Raw genomic sequence first — 18,920 nt, forward strand, 5'->3', positions numbered from 1 at the left:
GATCTTCTCCACATTTTAAAATTGATGAAATAGGCTTAGAAAAGCACAGAAAACAGTCATGAAGATAGTGAGTCATACATTCAGAATATTTATTTTTCAATTTATTCACTCGTTTGTGTATAAATGCAACCAATATTTAATGAACACCTACTATGTTCTGCGCACTATCTTTAGCACTGGTGTACAGCACTGAACATAGTAGATAAAATTCATACCCTGTGGAGCTTGTATTTTAGTAAGCAGAAAATAAGATTTAGAAAATAAGTTCCAAGGCTTGATTCACTTTTATAATATGGTACAATGTCCTCTGACTAGCTTTTGTGTCATGTTACCATTTTACAATAAAGTCACATTTTTTCCCTTTTTAGACACAGAAGAATCATGCTCCAAGGAAACCAAACTATCTCTGCATTTTTCCTCCTGGGACTCACAGCGGTGTCTGAACAGCAGCAGCACATCTTTGTGCTGTTTTTGTGCATGTATCTGGTTACCATGGTGGGAAATTTACTTATCATCCTGGCTATCGTCAATGATGCTCACCTCCACAGCCCCATGTACTTCTTCCTTGCCAATTTATCCTTCACCGACATCTGCTTCACATCTACTACAGTCCCCAAAATGTTGGCAGACATCCAAAGCCAGAGCCCAGTCATCTCCTTTGCAGGATGCCTCACACAAATGTACTTTTTTATGTTGCTGGTGGACTTGGACAATTTCCTCTTGGCAGCCATGGCATATGACCGGTACGTTGCCATCTGTTACCCATTACACTATGCTGCGTTACTGAGTCTGAAGCGTTGTGCCCTGTTGGTAGTGACTCCATGGGTTGTCTGTAATCTTCTTTCAGTACTTCATATTGGTCTGCTGGGCCTCTTGAATTTCTGTGATCAGAGAGAAATTCCACACTTCTTCTGTGACCTGGAACCCATTTTAAGGCTGGCTTGTTCAGACACCCAGATCAATGACTTGACAATCCTAGTAATTGGGGGAGCAGTTATCTTCATTCCATTCACCTTCATTTGTGTCTCCTATTTCCTTATTGGTTGCACTGTACTTAGGATTCCTTCAGCCAAGGGGAAGTGGAAAACATTCTCCACTTGTGGCTCCCATTTCTTAGCTGTGTCCCTCTTCTATGGATCTATCAGTGGGGTCTACTTTCTTCCCTCTTCTGCCTACTCAGCAGAAAGGGATAAGGTGGCTGCCGTCATGTATACAGTGGTGACTCCCATGATGAACCCCTTCATCTATAGTCTAAGGAACAAGGACATGAAGGGAGCTGTGAGGAGACTACTTATCAGGAAAACCTATTTCTGCAGATGGTAATTCCTGCCATAAGAAATGCCTATATCACCTTCTTACACTTCGATGAGCACACAGAGTCCAAAACCTCAGGCTACTGTGCCACCATGATAGTTTCTTTGCCATCCATTTCCTGCCCTGAATCCAGATCCAAGAATCTAGATCAAACTTCTCTCTCTAGGTAAAATAATAATAATAACAAAACAAAAATGCTCCTTTGTTCCATAGTCCTTCACAATTTAGAGTTTCCCCTGATTAAACTAATGGTTGTGTAGTCAGTGTTTACTAATTTGGGGTCACGGGCATCGCAGGCGAATTCTTTACCAGCTGAGCTACTGGGGAAGCCCAAAGAATGACAAAATATCCAGCGCAGCTGGGATGAAGGGGGTTGCAAAGATGGTGAGGGGGTAAGGAATAATGATTCTTACGTTTGGAAATATAAGTGAGGGCATTTCGAATTACATTACATTGGAAATGTAAGTGAGGTGTTTCCTTCCTCCCCCTATGAAATCGTACTTGCTAAATCATTGATAGGAAGGAGGGAAAGGAGGGAGGAAGGAAGAAAAAAAGATGACAATAGCTCAAAATATCTTACAGATAATACCATTTTAAAACTCACAACTTCAAAACAATGACTTGATTCACACAAGAATACTTTAAGGTGAATACTATATAATTCTCATATACTAAGGAAGGAAAAAAGACACATTAATAGAAGAAAAACAAACTAAGGCAAAAAACAGTCGCATCATCTGTCCTGCTCTGAGCCCTACAGAGGCTCCCCAGCAAAGCTAAACTTCTCCAGCATATAAGATGCTCTACCACCTGCCTTCACTTACATTTCCAAATGTAAGAATCATCATTCCTTATCCCTTCACCATCTTTGCAACACCCTTCATCCCAGCTGCATTGGATACTTTGTCATTCTTTGGGCTTCCCTGTTAGCTCAGCTGGTAAAGAATCTGCCTGCGATGCAGGTGATGCCGGTTTGATTCCTGGGTCGGGAAGATCCACTGGAGAAGGGATAGGCTACCCACACCAGTATGCTTGGACTTCCCTGATGGCTCAGACAGTAAAGAATTCACCTGCAGTGCAGGAGACCTGGGTTGGGAAGACCCCCTGGAGAAGAGAAAGGCTAACCACTCCAGTATTCTGGCCTGGATAATTCCATGAATAGAGGAGCCTGGCAGGCTACAGTCCGTGGGGTTGCAAAGAGTTGAACACGACTGAGTGACTTTCCACACATGGATTTACATTACTCTTTTCTTTGTACAGGTTACATCTTCTCCAGGAATATCTGTTCCATCCCCTCTTGCTAAAGACATTTGACACTTTTTAAATGCTCTGTCTTAAGTCTTACATTCTCTGTGACTTATTTCATAATTCCTCCACCTTTATAGGTAACATTATTCTCTTATCTCCTCTAGGATCCTGTAGGATTTTATTTTGCTATTGTATCACTTATCACAATGAATCATAAGTATAAAGATATTTATCAATGTTATCCAAGATGATCTGAACTCTTTATAGTATGCAGGACTGTTTTATTCACCTCTGTAGCTCTAGCATGGTATAATGCCTGAAACAGGGTAAGTATTCAGTAAACTAAATTGAACTAAATCACTGTCATCTCTCAAAATAGAAAAGTTATTTTTAGTTTATCTTCTGCTGACTTGTTTAGTAATACTAGATGAGTCAATTAAATCCCTCTGAGTTTAGTGTCCCATTGATACAATCCATGAAACTGTACTAACTTTTGCCTCCTAGCTACCCCCTGATGATAGAGAACACATTTGAGATTAAAACTTTCTGGGACAGAGGCTATTAAAGTGCCACACTGGGTACGTGCCAGGAGTCCAAAATAAACCCATAGAAACATAAAGAAAATCATATATTAACATACAAAAGAATATGAGGATTGGAGGTGTGTGTATGAAAGTTGACGTGATACCTGGGCTCTTTCATTCTTAATCTGTGAATATCCTAACTTTTGATCATGACGTAAATGTTAGACTTTTCAGGCATCCAATACTGCTAAAACATATCCCAGTTATAATGTCTGGGTTGAATAAACCTAGCTCTTTGTTTCACCTTCAGGCTGGGTTTGTGGCTCTGTTCAGTTCAGTTCACTTGCTCAGTTGTGTCTGAATCTTTGTGACCTCATGAACCACAGCATGCCAGGCCTCCCTGTCCATCACCAACTGCCGGAGTTTACCTGAACCCATGTCCACTGAGTCAGTGATGCCATCCAACCATCTTCGCCTCTGTCGTCCCCTTCTCTTCCTGCCCTCAATCTTTCCCAGCATCAGGGTCTTTTCTAATGAATCAGCTCTTCGCATCACGTGGCCAAAGTATTGGAGTTTCAGCTTCAACATCAGTCCTTCCAATGAACACCCAGGACTGATCTCATTTAGGATGGACTGGTTGGATCTCCTTGCAGTCCAAGGGACTCTCAAGAGTCTTCTCCAACACCACAGTTCAAAAGCATCAATTCTTCTGCATTCAACTTTCTTCACAGTCCAACTCTCACATCCATACATGACCCTGGAAAAAACATAGCCTTGACTAGACAGACCTTTGTTGACAAAGTAATGTCTCTGCTTTTTAATATGCTGTCTAGGTTGGTCATAACTTTCCTTCAAATGAGTAAACATCTTTTGATTTCATGGCTGCAATCACGATCTGGAGTGACTCTGAAACCCCAAAAAATAAAGTCAGCCACTGTTTCCACTGTTTCTCACTCTATTTGCCATGAAGCGATGGGACCAGGTGCCATAATCTTAGTTTTCTGAATGTTGAGCTTTAAGCCAACTTTTTCACTCTCCTCTTTCACTTTCATCAAGAGGCTATTTAGTTCCTCTTCACTTTCTGCCATAAGGGTAGTGCCATCTGCTTATCTGAGGTTACTGATATTTCTCCCGGCAATCTTGATACCAGCTTGTGCTTCCTCCAGCCCAGTGTTTCTCATGGTGTACTCTGCATAGACGTTAAATAAGAAGGGTGACAATATAAGCCTTGATGTACTCCTTTTCCTATTTGGAACCAGTCTGTTGTTCCGTGTCCAGTTCTAACTGTTGCTTCCTGACCTGCATACAGGTTTCTCAAGAGGCAGATCAGGTGGTCTGGTATTCCCATCTCTTTCAGAATTTTCCACAGTTTATTGTGATCAACAGTGTCAAAGGCTTTGGCATAGTCAATAAAGCAAAAATAAATGTTTTTCTGAAATTCTCTTGCTTTTTCGATGATCCAGCAAATGTTGGCAATTTGATCTCTGGTTCCTCCGCCTTTTCTAAAACCAGCTTGAATATCTGGAAGTTCACGGTTCACGTATTGCTGAAGCCTGGCTTGGAGAATTTTGAGCATTACTTTACTAGCGTGTGAGATGAGTGCAATTGTGCGGTAGTTTGAGCATTCTTTGGCATTGCCTTTCTTTGGGATTAGAATGAAAACTGACCTTTTCCAGTCCTGTGGCCACTGCTGAGTTTTCCAAATTTGCTGGCATATTGAGTGCAGCACTTTCACAGCATCATCTTTCAGGATTTGAAATAGCTCAACTGGAATTCCATCACCTTCACTAGCTTTATTCATAGTGATGCTTCCTAAGGCCCACTTGACTTCACATTCCAGGCTGTCTGGCTTTAGGTGTGAGTGATCACACCATCGTGATTATCTGGGTCGTGAAGATCTTTTTTGTACAGTTCTTCTGTGTGTTCTTGCCCCCTCTTCTTAATATCTTCTGCTTCTGTTAGGTCCATACCATTTCTGTCCTTTATCGAGCCCATCTTTGCATGAAATGTTCCCTTGGTATCTCTAATTTTCTTGAAGAGATCTCTAGTCTTTCCCATTCTATTGTTTTCCTCTATTTCTTTGCATTGATCGCTGAAGAAGGCTTTCTTATCTCTCCTTGCTATCCTTTGGAACTCTGCATTCAAATGGGTATATCTTTCCTTTTCTCCTTTGCTTTTTGCTTCTCTTCTTTTCACAGCTATTTGTAAGGTCTCCTCAGACAGACATTTTGCTTTTTTGCACTTCTTTTTCTTGGGGGTGGTCTTGATTCGTGTCTCCTGTACAATGAAACAAACCTCCAGCTCTGTTGTGGCACCACAATACTCCAGTCTGTGAATGCAAAGTGTAGTTTGCAGATCTGTGCTAGTCACAAAACTATTTGTTACTGATCAGCTGGGGGATTGAGGTTAGCTAAGTTTAAAAACTGTGATGAGTATTTAGAAACAGAGTAATTTCACATTTTTTGGTACCCTCCAAGAGTCTGTTTCCCCAGTCCTGTGTAAGTTCTGGAAGCTCTATGGTCAGGTTAATGGCAACCTCTTCCAAGAGGGCTTATGCTATACCCAGGTCTGCTGCAACAAGAAGCTCTGCCCCTGTGGCAGGCAACTGCTGACCCGTACCTCCAAAGGTACACAACAAACTGTGGAAAATTCTTAAACAGATTGGAATACCAGACCACCTTACCTGCCTCCTGAGAAATCTGCATGCAGGTCAAGAAGCAACAGTTAGAACTGGACATGGAACAACAGACTGGTTCCAAACTGGGAAAGGAGTACATCAGGGCTGTATATTGTCACCCTGTTTATTTAACTTTTATGCAGAGTACATCATGTTAAATGTCAGGCTGGATGAAGCACAAGCTAGAATCAAGATTGCCGGGAGAAATATTAATAACCTCAGATATGCAGATGACACCACCCTTATGGCAGAAAGTGAAGAGGAACTAAAGAGCCTCTTGATAAAAGTGAAAGTGGTGAGTGAAAAAGTTGGCTTAAAACTCAGCATTCAGAAAACCAAGATCATGGCATCTTGTCCCATCACTTTATGGCAAATAGATGGGGGAACAATGGAAACAGTGACATACTTTATTTTGGGGGCTCCAAAATCACTGCAGATGGTGACTGCAGCCATGAAATTAAAAGACACTTGCTCCTTGGAAGAAAAGCCATGACAAACCTAGACAGCCTATTAGCAAGCAGAGACATTACTTTGCCAACACAGGTCCGTCTAGTCAAAGCTATGGTTTTTCCAGTAGTCCTGTATGGATGTGAGAGTTGGACCATAAAGAAAGCTGAGTGCTGAAGAATTGATGCTTTTGAAATGTGGTGTTAGAGAAGACTCTTGAGAGTCCCTTGAACTGCAAGGAGATCCAATCAGTCCATCCTAAAGGAAATCAGTCCTGAATATTCATTGGAACGACTGATGCTGAAGCTGAAACTCCAATACTTTGGCCACCTGATGGGAAGAACTGACTCATTTGAAAAGACTCTAATGCTGGGAAAGATTGAAAGTGGGAGGAGAAAGGAATGACAGAGGATGAGATGGTTGGATGGCATCAACAACTTGATGGACATGAGTTTGAGTAAGCTCCAGAAGTTGGTGATGCACAGGGAAGCCTGTTGTGCTGCAGTCCATGGGGTTCAAAGCACTGAACATGACTGAGTAACTGAACTGAGCTGTTTTCACATTGCTATGAAGTTGTTTCATTTTACAAAAGTATCAGTCTACAAAAAGTTGGAAATTAAAAAATTCTAGAAACACTAAATTCTTCTCTTTCCCCTCCTTCTTCTTTTTATTCTTCTCCTTATCTTTCCATTCCTCCCTCCTCTCCCCAATTCCTCCTCTTCCTTCATCTTCTTCAACATAAAATCTTAAGCAGGACTCTGTATGATGAATAACTTTTTAACCAATGCCATCAAGATCTGATATTGGTTTGTTAATTTTAAACATCAGTTAAAGCATTTCCAAAATATACAAACAGCTCCTACAGCTTAATATTAAAAAAAAAAATCAAAACATGGATAGAAAATCTAAATAGACATTTCTCCAGAGAAGACATGCGGAAGGCCAACAGGCACATACAAGATGTTTAACATTGCTAATTACTACAGAAATACAAATCAAAACTACAGTGAAGTACCACCTCACACCAATAAGAATGGCATCATTAAAAAGTTTACAAACAATAAATACTGGAGAGGATGCGGTGGAAAGGGAACCCTCCTACACTGTTGGTAGAAATGTAAATTGGTGCAGCCACTATAAAAAATAGTATGGAGGTTCCTTAAAAAACTAAAAGTAGAACTACTGTATGTTCCTGCAATTCTACTCCTGGACATATATGTGCAAAAGATGAAAATTCTAATTTGAATAGATACATGCACCCCAATGTTCATAACAGCACTATTTATAATAGCTAATATGTGGAAGCAACATAAATGTCCATCAATAAATGAATGAATGAAGAGGGTGTGGTATATATTTATATATATTAAAACATACATATATGTATGAAAAATTACTCAGCCATAAAAATGAAATAATGCCATTTGCAGCAACATGAACAGACCTAGAGATTCTCATACTAAGTGAAATTAGTGAGTAAGACAGAGAAAGACAAATCTCATGTGAGTCTAAAATATGACACAAATGAATCTATCTACAAAACAGAAACAGACTTGCCAACGTAGGAAACAGACTACTGGTTAGCAAGGAGGAAAGGGGGAGTGAATCGTGAATTTGAGTTTAACAGAAATACACAACTACGTATAACATAGATAAGCAAAAAGGACCTACTGTATAGCACAGGGAACTGTGTTCAACGTCTCATAATAACTTACAATGGGAAAGAATCTGAAAAAGAATATATGTGTGTGTGTGTGTGTGTAACTGAATCACTTTGCTGTACAGCAGAAACATTGTAAATCAGCTATACTTCACGTAAATAAATAACTGAAAATATTAAAAATAACTTTAAAAATCAATTAAGTCAGTTCAGTCGCTAAGCTGTGTTCGACTGTTTGCAATCCCATGGACTGAAGCACGCCAGGCTTCCCTATCTTCCCTATCTGTCACCAGCTGGGGAGCTTGCTCGAACTCATGTCCATCAAGTCACTGATGATATCCAACCATCTCACCCTCTGTCATCCCCTTCTCCTCCTGCCTTCAATCTACTCCAGCATCAGGGTCTCTTCCAATGAGTCAGTACTTCTCAACAGGTGGCCAAAGCATTGGAGCTTCAGCTTCAGCATCAGTCCTTCCAAAGAATATTCAAGACTGATTTCCTTTAGGATGGACTGGTTGTATCTCCTTGCAGTTCAAGGAGTCTTCTCCAACACCACAGTTCAAAAGGATCACTTCTTCCTTGCTCAGATTTCTTTAAGTTCTAACTCTCACATCCATACATGACTACTGTAAAAACCATAGCTTTGACTAGATGGTCCTTTGGTGGCAGGGTAATGTTTCAACTTTTTAACATGCTGTCTAGATTGGTCATAGCTTTTCTTCCAAGGAGCAAGTGTCTTTTAATTTCATGGCTGCAGTCACTATCTGCAGTGATTTTGGACCCCCCAAAATAAAACCTATCACTGTTGTTTCCCCATCTATTTGCCATGAAGTGATGGGACTGGATGCCATGATCTTCATTTTTTGAAAGTTGAGTTGTAAGCCAGGATTTTCATTCTGCTCTTTACTTTCATCAAGAGGCTCTTTAGTTCCTCTTCGCTTTCTGCCATAAGGGTGGTGTCATGTGCATATGTGAGATTCTTTATATTTCTTCTGGCAATTTTGATTCCAGCTTGTGCTTAATCCAGCCCAGCATTTAGCATGATGTACTCTGCATACAGGTCAGTTTTCATTCCAATCCTACAGAAAGGCAATGCCAAACAATGTTCAAACTCATTGAACATTGCACTCATTTCACGTGCTAACAAAGTAATGCTCAAAATTCTCCAAGTGAGGCCTCAACAGTAAGTGAACTGAGAACTTCCAGATGTTCAACCTGAGTTTAGAAAAGGTAGAGGAACCAGAGATCAAATTGCCAACATCGATTGGATCATAGAAAAAGCAAGAGAGTTCCAGAAAAAAACATCAACTTCTGCTTTATTGACTATGCCAAACCTTTGAGTGTGTGGATCACAAAAAACTGTGGAAAATTCTTAAAGAGATGGGAATACCAGACCACCTTATCTGCCTCCTGAGAAATCTGTATGCAGATCAAGAAGCAACAGTTAGAACCGAACATAGAACAACAAACTGTTTCCAAATTGGGAAATGAGTACGTCAAGGCTGTATATCGTCACCCTGTTTATTTAACTTGTATGTAGAGTACATCATGTGAAATGTCGGGCTGGATGAAGCACAAGCTAGAATCAAACTTGCTGGGAGAAATATCAGTACCCTCAGATATGCAGATGACACCACCCTTATGGCAGAAAGTGAATAGGAACTAAATAGCTTCTTTGATGAAAGTGAAAGAGGAGAGTGAAAATCCTGGCTTAAAACTCAACTTTCAAAAAACAAAGATCGTGGCATCTGGTCCCATCACTTCATGGCAAATAGATGGGGAAAGAATGGAAACGGTGACAGACTTTAGTTTTGGAGGCTCCAAAATCACTGCAGATGGTGACTGCAGCCATGAAATTAAAAGACATTTGTTCCTTGGAAGAAAAGCTATGACCAACCTAGACAGCATATTAAAAAGCAGAGACATTACTTTGCCAACCAAGTTCCATCTCGTCAAAGCTATGGTTTTTCCAGTAGTCCTGTATGGATGTGAGAGTTGGACCATAAAGAAAGCTGAGCACCAAAGAATTGTTGCTTTTGAACTGTGGAGTTGGAGAAGACCCTTGAGAGTCCCTTGAACTGCAAGAGATCCAACCAGTGAATCCTAAAGGAAATCAGTCTTGAATATTTATTGGAGGGACTGATGCTGAAGCTGAAGCTCCAATACTTTGGCCACATGATGGGAAGAACTGACTCATTGGAAAAGACCCTGATGCTTGGAAAGACTAAAGGCAGGAGGAGAAGGGAATGACAGAGGATGAGATGGTTGGATGGCATCACCAACTAGATGGACATGAGTTTTAGCAAGCTCTGGGAGTTGGTGATGGACAGAGATACCTGGTGTGCTACAGTCCATGGGTTCCCAAAGAGCTGGACGTGATTGATGAACTGAATTGACCTACTCACTCTGCATACTAGTTAAGTAAGGCTGTATACTGGTGATGTATTCCTTTCTCAAATTGGAACCAGTCCGTTGTTCCATGTCCAGTTCTGTCACTTCTTGACCTGCCTACAGATTTCTCAGGAGGCAGGTAAGGTGGTCTGGTATTCCCATTTCTCTAAGAATTTTTCACCATTTGTTGTGATCCACACAGTCAAAAGATTTAGCGTAGCCAATGAAGCAGAAGTAGATGCTTTTCCAGAAGTATCTTCCTTTTTCTATGAACTAACAGATGTTGGCAATTTGATCTCTGGTTCCTCTGCCTTTTCTAAATCCAGCTTGAACATCTGGACATTCTTGGTTCATGTATTGTTGAAGCCTCACTTGGAGAATTTTGAGCATTACTTTGCCAGTGTGTGAGATGAGTGCAATTTTGTGGCAGTTTGAACATTGTTTGGCCTTGCCTTTCTTTGGGACTGGAATGAAAACTGACCTTTTCCAGTCCTGTGGCCACTGCTGAGTTTTCCAGATTTGCTGGCATATTGAGTGCAACACTTTCACAGCATCATCTTTTAAGATTTGAATAGCTCAACTGGAATTCCATCACCTCCACTAGCTTTGTTGGTAGTGATGCTTCCCAAGGTCCACCTGACCTGGAACTCCAGGATGTCTAGCTCCAGGTGAGTGATCACACCGTTGGCTTATCTGGGTCATGGAGATCTCTTTTTGTATAGTTGTTCTGTGTATTCTTTCACCTCCTCTTGATATCTTCTGCTTCTGTTAGGTCCATACCATTTTTGTCTTTTATTGTGCCCATCTTTGCATAAAATGTTCCCTTGGTATCTCTAATTTTTTTTTAAGGAGATGACTACTCTTTCCCATTCTATTGTTTTCCTCTATTTTTTTTCATTGATCACTGAGGAAGTCTTTCTTATCTCTCAGTGATCTCTTTAATCTATTAAGAGAAAGAGATCTCAGTAATCTCTTATCTTTCCTTGCTAATCTTTGGAACTCTGCATTCAGATGGCTATATCTTTCCTTTTCTCCTTTGCCTTTTGCTTCTCTTCTTTTCTCAGCTATTTGTAAGGCCTCCTCAGACAACCATTTTGCCTTTTTGTACTCCTTTTTCATGGGTATGGTCTTGATTACCACCTCCTGTACAAAGCTATGAACCTCCATCCATAGTTCCTCAGGCACTCCATCTATTAGATCTAATCCCTTGAATCTATTTGTCACTTTCACTGTATAATTGTACGGAATTTGATTTAGGTCATACCTGAATCGTCTAGTGGCTTTCCCTACTTTCTTCAATTTAGTCTGAATTTGGCAATAAGGAGTTTATGACCTAAGCCATGGGCAGCTCCCAGTCTTGTTTTTGCTGACTGTATAGAGCTTCTCCAAGTCATCTGGAAGTTTACCTCAAAGATGATAGGGATTTTAGAAATTTTCCAAAATAAGGAAAAAAGATATCTTGAAAAATCAAAATATATGTAGAAGAAAGAGAAGAGTGGTATGAAGAATCAGAGCAAAGAATTTAGTCCAAAGTAATTTAATTTTGTATCAAACATGAAGAAATACAAGAAGTTTCTCAAGTATTTTCTTGTGTGGTTCTTACCCAGACTGAGCTTGAAACTTACATAGGAACTTTTTCAAGAAATCTATCACTTTCATTTTTCTTATGCAATATATAATTGGATTTGACAGAAGAATTAACACCATGTAGAAAATTGATATGGCTTGGTCTTGATCAAGAGAATAATTGGAAGAATGTCACATGTAAATAAATGTAATGGCCCCATAGAATAGAGTAACATCAGTCAGGTGCGAAGATAAAGTTGAAAACACTTTGGATTTGATTTCACTTAAGAAGATCCTCAAGAGAGTGGCAACAATGAACATGTAGAAGACAAAGATCATCTAGGTGAGGCCCCCAGTGAAAAAGAACAAGTAATTTCATTATGTGGGTGTCTGAGAACGAGAGTATCAAGAGTGGAGAATTATCACAAAAGTAGCTGCTGATGATTTGGATTCATAACTCCATCACTAGTTAGATGTGACAAACCTGGGACATGGTTAGGATAGAGCTGGAGATATCTGATTGTGAGGTCAAGTTCCCAGGTCAGGGAGGGTAGAAGATAGCATTTTAATACTCACAGAAAGCAATGTATCAGTATCAGCATTCAAATCACATACCAAGAAAAGAAAATGGTCCTCTTTACTGCCCAAAATTTCACCAGCATCTTGGAGACTGTGGCAGGGGAAAACCAGAAATCTGTGAAGGATAAACTTTAGAGGAACACATATATGGTAATTTGAAAATTGGACAAAGGTTGATAAGGATGAGCAAGCCAAGTTTCACACCAAAGGAGGCATATATACTGAGATAAGCACCCCAAAGGGAACACTTGAAATTGTGAGTACATGTAATTCTATGTAAAAACAAATTTTGTCAGCAAACTGTCATTCTTTTGGACATCCCTCATCTCAACTATTGCATCTTAACAGAAGAGATTTCATTGGTAAGAATATCAATAGTTAGATTTTCTGTACACACACACATCAATCTATGGAAATATGTAGAATATAGACTGAATATAGACTGCTGCTTAATAGAAAAGTGCAGATTGTCTTCATTTGTGCTGGTATAACAAAATACCACAAACTGGGTGGCTTAAACAACAAATGTTTGTTTGTAACATATGAGAAGCTAGGAAGTCCATGATCAAGATGATGGCAGATCAGTGTCTGGTGAGAGCTCTCTTCCTGATTTTCAGATGGCTTCCTTCTTGCGATACCCTCATATAAGAGGAGAAGGAGAGGGAATAGGAGGTAGAGAAACAGAAAGACAGAGAGAGGAAGAGAGAGAGATCCCCATCTCTTCCTCTTGTTATGAGGGTATAAATCTCATCATGAGAGCCCCACCCTTGTGATCTTTCTTTCTTTTTTTTTTCCTCTGTGTGCTTTTTTTTTTTAATTCTTTTTTCTAAAATTTTATTTTATTTTTAAACTTTACATAATTGTATTAGTTTTGCCAAATATCAAAATGAATCCGCCACAGGTATACATGTGTTCCCCATCCTGAACCCTCCTCCCTCCTCCCTCCCCATACCATCCCTCTGGGTCGTCCCAGTGCACTAGCCCCAAGCATCCAGTATCGTGTATCGAACCTGGACGGGCAACTCGTTTCTTACATGATATTTTACATGTTTCAATGTCATTCTCCCAAATCTTCCCACCCTCTCCCTCTCCCACAGAGTCCATAAGACTGTTCTATACATCAGTGTCCCTTGTGATCTTTCTAAACCCAATTACCTCCTGCTACAATCACACTGGAGACTAGATCTTCAACAGACAAAATTCAGTTCCGTTCAGTAGCTCAGTCATGTATGATGCTTTGCAACTCCATGGATTGCATGCAGCATGCCAGGCTTCCCTGTCCATCACCAACTCCTGGAGCTCACTCAAACTCATGTCCATTGAGTTGGTGATACCATCCAACCATCTCATCCTCTGTCATCCCCTTCTCCTCCCACCTTCAATCTTTCCCAGCATCAGGGTCTTTTCAAATGAGTCAGTTCTTCCCATCAGGTGGCCAAAGTATTGGAGTTTCAGCTTCAGTATCAGTCCTTCCAATGAATATTCAGGACTGATTTCCTTTAGAATGGACTGATTGGATCTCCTTGCAGTTCAAGGGACTCTCAAGAGTCTTCTCCAACACCACAGTTCAAAAGCACCAATTCTTCAGCACCCAGCTTTCTTTATAGTCCAACAGTCACATCTATACATGACTACTGGAAGAACCATAGCTTTGATTAGATGAATCTTTGTTGGCAAAGTACTGTCTCTGCTTTTTAATATGCTGTCTAGGTTGGTCATAACTTTTCTTACAAGGAGCAAGCATCTTTTAGTTTCATGGCTGCAAAATTGAGGGGATACAATCATTCAGTCCATAGCACATATCTTTATTCTGAGAACCTAAGGCAGAGGCTCTCTTTTAGATCTCACCTGGAAAACAGTGATTAAGTTGCTACCTCTTGTCGACCAGATCAATCCATTGTGTGGATACAGTAGTTCCATGGTCTCTTATATCTCATATGTAGAGCACAACCTAATGCCTTGCATGCAGTAGATGCTTTGAGAAATTTCATACTCTTTGGCTAGTAATCCAACTTTTGGGAAAGTAACCGAAAAATAGTCCAAAACAGGGAAACAATATTTAGTACAAAGTAATGAACTCTGAAGGTCACTGCATTTTAAAATTAACTTGTATTTTGTGTATTCCAATGCTTTGTGTAAGCTTCCCAGCTGGATCAGTGGTAAAGAATCTGCCTTCCAAACCAAGAGACACGGGCAGGAGATGTGGAGAGGAGACCCAGTTCAGTTCCTGGGTCTGGAAGATTCCCTGGAGGAGGAAATGACAACCCACTCTGATATTCTTGCCTGGAAGGTCTCATGGACAGAGGAGCCTGCAGGCTACAGTCCCTGAGGTTGCAAAGAGTCAAACACGACTTAGCGGCTGAACAACAATATGCAATATGATTGCTTGCTTTCTGAAGTTCATTAGCTCTCCATGTACGTTTACATGGAGACCTTGTAAGGTCTCCATGAGGACCTTGTCTAGGTCACACAATGTCTTACTTCTGGTAGCACAGATATAAAAATACAACTGCTGCCCAGAAGGAGCTCACAAGTTAGAAGTGGAGATAGCCACAGTACGGGGTAAGAAATGCAGGTAGGGAACCATATAAGCACTGAGTCCAAATATGTGGTGAGTACATCTGCTGCCTTTGTGTAGGACTTTGGGACACACTGGCTTAAGACTTCCCAAAGGCTTAAACTGGAATCCAGATTGCTTTGGAATGTACCATGCTGAGGCAAATGATCTGCGAATTCAACATGACCATGGACTTGAAATTCTGTGTGTCCTCTAAGACCTTGTCACACAGTAACACTATCACAGAGGTCAATTAATTGAATCATGCCTCTAAAAATGATGCTTTTTGTTGTTATTTTAAATGGAGAAAACAAAACTTCTTGATTTAAAATCTCACAGGCCAATCAAAGAAAGCATACCTTAGACTCTAGTATCTCCAGGCAAGTTTCAATCATCAGTGCTCATCAGAATCCCATGGGCTGATACTAGGGACCTATACTGAATCTACTTAATCAGAATCTCTGCATGTGGGTCCTCATTAACATTTTTATATTTGGAGGATAATAAACTTTATTGAGGTGTAATTTTCATCCAAAAATGTACCCAAGGTAAGTGTACAGTTCAGTGAATAGGGACAAATATATATACTTATGTAACTGACACTCCACAAACAGAAAAAAAAAACATTTACATCACTTCAGAAAGTTCCCTCTTACCCCATCCTAATCAGTCTATCCCATCTTTGGTGCCAGGCAACCACTGATCTCTTTCACTGTGTATTACTAGTTTGTCTGTCCTGGAATTTCACATAAGTGAATTCATAGAACATATCATTTTCTAAAGTTTCCACAAGTGATTATAACGGAAAGTCAATATTGAGAACCACTGATATAGAAGATTCCATAAGGATAGTCATGATGATGCGCATGAGCTGGATATAAGCCAAATGGTTTTAACTCTAGAAACATATGTTAATTTAAATTGTGGTTTGAAAAATCATCCTATTAAAATTCCTATGATTCAAAACTAAAGGCCATGAAAAATTAGTGGATGAAAACTGAAATTTATATTGAACAACATCATGAAAACCTATCACATATCAATTACTATATAACTAAGAAACACATATATTAATATTTCTTAGATTTCATTGTCAAATGCCAAACATCCTCCTCCAACTTAAAAAAAAAAATCTGCCTCAATGGGAAGTCATCCAGGTATGAGAGTACATTATTTAGCAGTATAAAACTGCGGTGTGCAAGGAGAATAAGGTCTGGGGTTGAGGATACATTTTAATAGACTCAATCATGAGCACCATAATAGGGCTTGCTGGCATGAACTGAATCAGTAAATATGTATACAAGACCAATTAGCAGTTGTCATGGAACAATGATCTGAACTCTGCCACTGTCTCCATGGGTATCTTTGCATCTTTGCTCTCAAGATTCCCCATTTACAAATGAGATGCTTTCAAAGGTTACTTCTGACCTCAACACTCTGTGATCTCTTTCAGTGAATTTCTTGATAAAAAATATTGCCTAACATCAATGCTAAATGTTAGTTGGTACTGTAAGTGAAAATGAAAGTCTCTCAGTTGTGTCCGACTCTTTGGGGCCCCACGGACTACACAGTCCATGGAATTCTCCAGGCCAGAATACTGGAGTGGGTAGCCGTTCCCTTCCCCAGGGAATCTTCCCAACCCAAGGATCGAACTCAGGTCTCCCACATTGTAAGTAGATCCTTTACCAGCTGAGCCACCAGGGAAGCCCTGGAGTTACTGAAAGAAGAAACTAAACAAAAATCTCATTGGAAGAGTTTGTGAGGTCAGGTTATCCCAGATTCAGTTCCTAGTGTGAACACAGCACCTGTGACAGGAATAAGACTTCAATGTGGGTTTTCTACTCTTGGAGGTAAATGTGTTCCTTGGACACTATGTGGTATGTATATTATTTTTAATATTCATTTGGGAGTCATGTAGAAATTCTAAGAAGATGCCGAAATTTATTTGAAGAAATTATACCATCAGGCAGTTATGTAGAATATACATCTTCTTCCTTTTTGTCACACAAGAAGGATTTACAGAACTAAATCAACTCAAAGTTTAGAATGTGTACAGGCAAGAGCATTTTTCTCTCTTCTGTCTTTATGAACCGCTCACATTAATAGGCTTTTGAAATCTAAATCCAGGTTAACTTAATACAGATCTTTATAAAATATCCATAAATCCACCAGGTCATGAAATTCACATAGAAGAGAAAGTCAATATAAGCCACAAAACTGTACCTCTATTTAGATAACCATGTCAGATGTATATTTAGAGCAAAAGACAACCTAGCTCATAGGCTGACTTAACTAAACAAATAAAAACCTGTATATGCTTAAGTCACAGTGTAAAAACTGCATATAAAAGAAGGTGCCATTAAAACATTACCTATATCCATTCTGGTAAGAATCACTCACAAATCAATTAAAACAAAAAAGAATTCTTGATAGAATGTATTCCAAAATAAGGCTTTTGGACCATCAAGAAAATATGGTTTCATTGAAAACTTCTGGAAATAGGGCAGCATATGCATAAACCTAAATTTGTCAAAGAATTAACTATCTGAAATGCAGGACTTTCAGAAACACTTACTTGAATAAGACTTCCCAAGTAAAGAGACATTCAAAAAATCATAGATGTTTCATTATTAATGTGGACACCTCCCCACTCGTATGGGATGTGAAGTGCAGAGAAGGTTAAGGAAAGCCTTCACTGGCAAAGGAAAGAAGAATGAGGCAGCCTAGCAGCATAAAGGGCACCCCAACTTTATGCTGACATGCTGGGGAAAAAATTCCTACCCACAAAGGGAAAACAAAGCCCCAAAGGGAGATGAAGTTGGAAGAAGGGGCCAAAGTAAGAGGATGCCAGTGCTCAGTACTGGGCCTTTTGCACCTGCACGTGTGCTGTGAGGCCCCTTTACTTCTGCCGTCTCTCCCTGCCCACCTGCTCAGGCCCGCCCCTACAGACACCCTGCTCTTGAGAGAAAACCCTAGCTCACGCTCCCTACAGTGGAAAGACTAACCCCAGCTCCCTGAGCCTCCTGGGAATGGCTGGCAGTGAGGGGAGTGGTGGGGGGACAGATAAAAGAGGAAAGTGGACAGTGCGACTGTTAATAGAGGTGACACCAGTGCATTCAGGTAAAGGCGTCTGGTGCAACTGGGAGAAGTTGGGGCAAGAAGTTTTCCCTCTCTTGCTGCATCTTGCTGGGGCTGTGCCTGGTAACCACCACTCTTTCAAGAATGTCACATTGCAAACAGGTGCCAATGTTCTTGCTACACTAACGAGCTAAGTGACGCAGTGGACAAAGCAAGGATGCTGTTCCTGGCTCAATCGCTCTTTCAGGACGATGATTTGCCGCATCAACTTACCTTGCCAGGCACGAAGCATCAGAGGATTAGCTATTAAAAGAAAGACATTTTCTCGCTCATTACAGCCTGCAATGTAAACCATCTAGAGATGTAAAGACTCTTGTTTTCACCATTAAAGGGGAAATTATTCCCGGCGGCTTTGAGAGAAAATGCAGTTATTTCCCTTATTGTCCCAGAGGTTCCACACTCACCTAGAGATGAGAGTTCCCTATTAACATGGCCTCATCTTGCTTTGAATGATGCCCATGAGTGACCTTCCTGGACTTGGGACTGGGGAGGCTGGGCCCTGAGCCCTCACCCCTTGGAATGTGGGATCACCAAGGGCAGAGGTCATTGGACAGCACATCCCTTAGCTATGGGAAGAGGAGCGTTTTCAGAGAGGAAAATGAGCCCTTCAGGCAGAGTCCACCCATTTTGCCAATGGCCAGACCCCACTCAGGCCAGACTGCCACAGGCTCTATCAGGGCTCTACTCCTGATAAGAAGCAACCTTAGAGCTTGGATCTGCCTAGCCACAGCTCTTTCCCCACTTGCTTGCCACCATAGAGGTAGCTCCACATACACTAATCAGAGCTCTTTGGCGTTGGGCACATCTCTCAGCCAGCTT

At 40.5% G+C, this 18,920-nt stretch overlaps 1 protein-coding gene across 1 annotated transcript; it reads left to right on the top strand.

The window, feature by feature from the left end:
* The first annotated feature begins 381 nt into the window (after positions 1-381).
* LOC133242340 (olfactory receptor 1468-like) lies at positions 382-1,323 on the top strand. Its single transcript, XM_061408449.1, has one exon. It carries the CDS (start codon positions 382-384, stop codon positions 1,321-1,323), a length of 942 nt encoding a protein of 313 aa, XP_061264433.1.
* Positions 1,324-18,920: the final 17,597 nt, after the last annotated feature.

The sequence above is a fragment of the Bos javanicus genome, chromosome X (assembly GCF_032452875.1).
Source record: "Bos javanicus breed banteng chromosome X, ARS-OSU_banteng_1.0, whole genome shotgun sequence".
Classification (NCBI taxonomy): Eukaryota; Metazoa; Chordata; class Mammalia; order Artiodactyla; family Bovidae; genus Bos; species Bos javanicus.

Excerpts from the sequence above, each read along its gene's own strand:
- LOC133242340 (XM_061408449.1), top strand. The coding sequence starts at position 382 with ATGCTCCAAGGAAACCAAACTATCTCTGCATTTTTCCTCCTGGGACTC.